At 40.9% G+C, this 6,000-nt stretch overlaps 1 protein-coding gene across 6 annotated transcripts in view; it reads left to right on the top strand.

The window, feature by feature from the left end:
• Positions 1-3,902: 3,902 nt before the first annotated feature.
• The window catches only part of SOX6 (SRY-box 6), a 324,606-nt gene continuing 322,508 nt past the window's right edge, over positions 3,903-6,000 (top strand). For 4 of the 6 annotated variants that reach the window (XM_025197397.1, XM_014517206.2, XM_025197396.1 and 1 more), the window contains exon 1: positions 3,903-4,158. In XM_025197397.1, the coding sequence (XP_025053182.1) occupies positions 3,918-4,158 (241 nt within the window). In that variant the 5' untranslated portion in view covers positions 3,903-3,917. The remainder of the gene's footprint in view (positions 4,159-6,000) is intronic. The other 2 variants (XM_025197398.1, XM_025197399.1) reach the window with 1 other exon arrangement.

The raw sequence follows: 6,000 nt of genomic DNA, 5'->3' as shown, positions 1-6,000 counted from the left end.
AGGCTCCCTGCTGTAGGAGTGCCATGGCTGCCACTCCCAGAGGCCCCCAGGACCCCAGGTGGCGCTGCGGGGGCTAGCACTGCATGTGGCCCCAGCCTCCCCTACCTCACCTGGGGTAACATGCGCCAGAGCATGTGTGGCAGAGGCATTCCCTGGGGACAAGTAGCAGCGGCACAAGGTGTGCCGCTGCTACTTGTCCCCAGGGAAACACACATTCCAGCTCGTGCGGACACACCCACATATTGCATGGGAATGAGTGTTTTTTTTTCTTGCAGAAAATTGCATTTACAGCCCATGTAGATTTTTCTAACATAATTTTGCTATTATTAGATAAGGTATTTACATTGGACTGGCCTACAATTTTTCCATTTGCCTGCTTAATCCCTTGAATACTTTTCAGTTTGTGCAGTTCTATAGTTGACTTTTCAGCCATTCTGTTTCTTATTGCTAATTCCAGAGACAAATGAGGTTCAAAAGGTCATCCTTGCCAGGGTTTCTTAAGGTGCCAGTTGAGATCAGGAATAGCAAGTAGATCAGTCTTCTCTTGATCCCAGTACTAGATATTCCAGAATCAAAAACTCCTGGAAAACAGTTATTTTTCTCCTAAATTAACTTATTGTAAAATACTCATGTAGTTGAACCATTCATTTTCTCATTCTCCCAAAGATTTTCACTCTTTCTCTGGCTAGTAAATTATAGGCACGTAGAAAAAGAATTCTACAGAGGTGAAATTTGTTCCCTTTTCACTGCGGGCACATATGTTTTTGGGTTTGCGATGGAGTGGAACCAAAGTGGATCTGCTTTCCAGTGGTGGCTGAATTTGGAGAGGCTTGCAGCCCAGGGATCATCTGTCTAGGACCCAATCCATGCTTGCATTCACAAGAGAGGATGGGTAGGCTGTTGAATCCTAGCACTCTGCAAAGGAATAAACTCTACTTATTCTGCCAGTCTGGACTTTAACCTAGAGGAATAAATAGAGCTTTTAGCCCTGATGTAAAACCCGTTACATGCAATGGAAAGACTCCTATGGACTGCATTGGGCTCTCAATCAAGCTCTAAATGAGACTGAATTAGGAGCAGAAACGAAGAAGCCCTTAAGAGAAAAACCTGGAAGCCAAACTGTGGGAATAAGCTTCAGGTGAAGTTATATTGTCCTGTGGAACCCCAGGCAGATCTTCCACTTTGGATATTAACCCTATATGCTGTGCTGAGAGAGGTTGGTGTCTATTTAGGGTTATGGGGCTAGAGAAAATGTTGCCCATTTGCAAATTCACTAGCTGATTCCCCACTCTCAGGCAGATGGAAATGAGGCCCCTGCCAGATTACACTTGCATGTAGCATAGCAGGAAGTGCGATTGTGTAGATTGCACATCAAAATCTATCGCACCTTTACCTGCACATCTAGAGAGCCCCTCAGTGTCTGCAGGGGCTGTTGTAGTCCTGAAGTTTCAGTAGTGTCTACGGCCTATGGAGAATAATTCTTCTCTCATCTTTCCCAGCTCACAGTTCTGTTATTTGGGCAGTATTCTGTGAAGAAGATTTAGCTCGTAGGTAGCACAGCCTATTTGCCAAAGGATGTTGTAAACTTATTTCTTTTATTGCCAGTTTAACTTGAAACATATTTTTCTTCTTTGCTTTCTGTTGAAGAATGTCCTCTTAAATTGCTTGAACAGCTGTCACACTGTAAGCTTCAAGATGGGCAGAAGTTGTGTTGTACAGTATTGTCTCATCATGGATGCAACGTGTAATAGGAAACTGTTTTGAAAAAGTTAAAATATGACCTTTTTATCTTGACACCCTTAAAATATGCTTTAGGAAACGAGTGCCTTTCCCCTAGGCTGTTATGGAAGTTCAGAGCCCTTCAGCCTAAGAAAATCTTCATCCTAAGCAAGAAAATGAACACACTTCACAGAACAGGGGCATTGAAATTGCAAACAGTTGGTGCAGAGCTAGGCACTGGACATCCTATCATGAATAACACCGGATCACACAAAACATTATTTAGTATCCAGTAGTTTGAAAATAAGGGGCAGAAATTTTGTTCCTTGTCACCTTTGTTCCATGTCTTGTATGTGACTTCTGTCACTCCTACTATGTTGCTAAGGGTGCTACTGCACTGTTCTGATGCCAGGGCTCCTTTTTGTTTTCTTTCTAAATGAATGAATACATTCTCAGTATAGCTAACAAATGCTACTTCCTCTGTAGATGGTGGTAATACTTTTGTGTTGAGCGTATACTGTACTGTTAGATGACAGTTTTTCACCATCATTTTCTCTGCAGTCCGTGGTTCTTAGTTACCACACTTATGCTTGTTCTATTATTTTTTGTAGCTGTATTTTATCTCTTCAAATTTGGAGTGGGGATTTACATCAGATCATGTTGACTGTGGTTAACTCAGTCTTGTCCATTTTCCCTAGATTTCAGTTTCATAACAAACAGTTTACATTGTGCTACTTCTGTTGGGCACTTCCAGCTCAGAGAGTAGTCAGGGTACTATTGTTTGTTGCAAATGTATGCATCTGCAATGGCATTGCATTGGGGGAAAGAGTTTTGATAGTGCTTATAATTCCTCCATCAATTCTGAGTATGTTATTATTAGCATTTCATGATAATGAACATCTATTGGATATCAGTGAAAATTTACACATAGACATATACTTTCTAGACATACAATCTTGACACCCTTAAAATATGCTTTAGGAAATGAGTGCCTTTCCCCTAAGCAATGTTTTTGCCCTCCACACTGATAATATCAGACACAGGCTGATAATTTAGGAAAGGGGAGGGTATGGAGAATTTTGAGTAAAGGGGCTCTAAGGACAGTTTTGGAAGTTCAGCTCTATACCTTGTACTCCTTTCAGACAGAGGAAATGAGAACAGAGATGTAGAGAAGGACTCTGAATAGCAGGTTGAGGAACCTGAGTTTAAAACAGCAAGAGAACAAATCAGTTAAGGGTTTGAGGATGGGTGATGTATTGAGAGTAATGAGAAGAAGACGTTAGCAGCTTTTTGACACTTAATTTTTAGCTTCTTAAAACATTAATTTATATCAGTTGCCAAGAAAGATGCCATCTTTACTGATGTTACTGTGTGTAATTTTCATTGTGTAAGTTGTACACTTCTGAAGCACACAACTCTAACAGACATGTACATATTGATATATTGTACACGACTTCTTTTGCCAGAAAACTCATTTGCTCATTTTGTCTATATTTATCAGCAAAATCATTTCCATTAATGGATATCAGAAGAATTCTAATCTTTCTTCTTTAAGGAAAAGACAGGACCTAAAGTCTGAAGGACCAGTACATGAGTATGTATTGATACGTATCATGTGCTTGGTTTCAATATACTATATATTCATATGATGTTCTTAAAACCTTTGAAATCAGTGGGCTCAGATTCTCAGCTGGGATATATTGGTGTCCCTCTTTTGAGATGTGGGGTGCTATGACGCATCCTGAAGATTTGTCCTGGTGCTTATCTGACTTGTCTTGCACTTTTTTATTGACACTACATTTAAGGGTTTATAATTTGCAAACTGGGAAAATTCCAGAGGCCTAAAACATTCATTGAAGTGAATGACAATGTCTTGCTTCTCACAACCTGTCACTCCTTGAGGAGGATACACTCTGTGTTAGGGGTGAACTGGGCAGGCTGAAAAGCGGGGACAGATCTTGACTTTTGAGAGGGAGGTCCTCCAGCAAAATGGAGTCATTCTAGCCTTTTTTGAGATTATGCCTACTTTAATTTTGGCTTTACTCTGGAAACAAAGGGGTTTATGAGTACTAGGACCATCAGTTAGCATGACATTTAAGGACAGAGTTTTTAATCTGCTGTTGAAAGCACTTTGTTATAATATTAAAATACTTTCAACTATCATTTATAAAGAACTTCCTAAGATAAAAGAATAGCCTATGTTTTCACGCTATGTTGTTTCCTTGCAGGAGTCAGAGAGTAATAAGTTATGTTCCCTATATTCCTTCCGAAATACCTCTACCTCACCACACAAGCCCGATGAAGGAGGTCGTGACCGCAGTGAGCTAATGACCAGTGTTAATTTTGGAACGCCAGAACGCCGCAAAGGAAGCCTTGCTGATGTGGTGGACACACTGAAACAGAAGAAACTAGAGGAAATGACCAGAACTGAACAGGAGGGTATGTATGGGCTAAGATTATTGCAATTTATTTATTTTTTTCTCTACAGTTTCTATTCCTTAAAGAATGTGTTGAATAACAAAAGCCAGAGATGTGTATAACTGGCAATGGCTAGGAAAAAGTTAATGATAGGTTACCATGGCAATGACAGTTTGAGATCCACTAGCCTTGTTTGGATAACTCTGCTTTCTAAAGCTTTGTTGAATTTTTGGTGGCATCTACAAGTCAAAGCAATGACTTTGGCTTACCTGGTCTTATGTGATACAGGATATAGTTCAGTGTTGCTTTTAAGAGAGAATTGCTTATTTTAACCAACAGAAGTCAGTGTAATTTATCTTACTAATTCTAATGGGTTTTCAGCTCATTGATGCTAATCTCTGAAGCTGGGAAGGGAGTCAACTATTCTAACTTAGTTCCGACTTTATTCAAGATATATGGCTGCGGTTACAATATGTTCATATGTTGTTACATGTGTCAGAAAGGAAGATAAAAATGGGGACAGATCTTGAGGCTGTAAATCAGTTTATCTTCAGTCCTTATTTAAGCAGATCATCACTGACTTCAGTGAGAGCTTTGCCTGAATAAAGACCAAATAAAATGGGAGGGTAAGCACATCTCTCTAGATCTGCATATACGAGTGATCTTTTACCCAGATATCTTCCCATTTCAGCCTCAGCAGCCTCCCAGTCCCTGAGACCACTGGCACCACAGCATGTATTATGGATGTTGCAGGGCAGGGACAGGCCAGAGAGAGCTCAGGAGTTCAGATGGGCAGATGCTTATAGCATATTGTTCCAGGCCCTAGTCAGGATTCCACAGTTCTTTATATTTTAGGCTTCTCTCTGTTGCTACCTTGTCATGGGATTTCTACTTAGGGAGGGTCCTGGCAAAAAAATATTCTAGCAATTTAGTTTCATTGGAGTCAGGCTTACAGAGAACCAGAGGCTCCTGTACTAGATACAGTACAGCAGCATGCTTAGAAGAATTAGGTATAGAAGCCATAGGCACAGCTTCCAGTAAAACCTCTCAGATATGTGTATTCTTAAGTCTTTACATGTTTTAGTTCTTATTGTACTCTGTGGTGTGATAGCCTTGCCCCTTCCAATAACAATCAGGGAAAATGAATCAAAATTATTCATGGCAACTTCCATTTCTTCCTTTCTCCCTGATCTCTCTTTTGAGGCATTTCTTGGTTAAGGGCTATTTAGGGAGAGGTTGAAGGGAATAGGTATGTTCATCCTGCAGAAAATGCACTTAAGAGAGGACATGGAACCCCTTTTCTCTCTTCCCACAGTGAGTAGGATGTGGACAAATAGATTGAAGTTGCAGCAAAATAGGTTTATCAGGACTAGATATCAGGAAAAACTTCTTCACAGTTCGAACAGTGAGACGGTGGTATAGACTGCCTAGGGAAGTTGATCTGTATCATCTGGAGGTGTTCTAGAAGTTAGATAAGCACTGGTCAGGGATGATCTAAGATTAGCTATGCCTTTGCTATACTGGTCATATTTCCTGTTTCTGGTCTTTGCTGGTTGCCACTTGGGGTTGGGAAAGGTTTATTTTCCCCTTCCTCTTGCTCAAATACATTTGTGGCACCTCAAACTGCATGTGGTGCACATTCATCCATTCACCGTGCTGCTAATTTTCAGTGCGGTGGGGTTTTTTTTACACCAGGATATCCCAGTGTCAAAAGAAGCCCTCAAGACCTAGGTAGGGCTGCTGGAGCCAGCACAGGTAATGGTCCAAGACTCCCCTGCCTGACCCAGGTTAATTTGATGTGCCCCGGAGTGCTCAGGCAGGGGCATGCCCTGGGACAAATAGCAATGGCACAAATATGTGCTG

Source organism: Alligator sinensis, unplaced genomic scaffold, assembly GCF_000455745.1.
Source record: "Alligator sinensis unplaced genomic scaffold, ASM45574v1 scaffold502_1, whole genome shotgun sequence".
NCBI lineage: Eukaryota > Metazoa > Chordata > Crocodylia > Alligatoridae > Alligator > Alligator sinensis.
The sequence above is the reverse complement of the archived record's forward strand: the minus strand, read 5'-3'. Positions and strand labels throughout refer to the sequence as shown.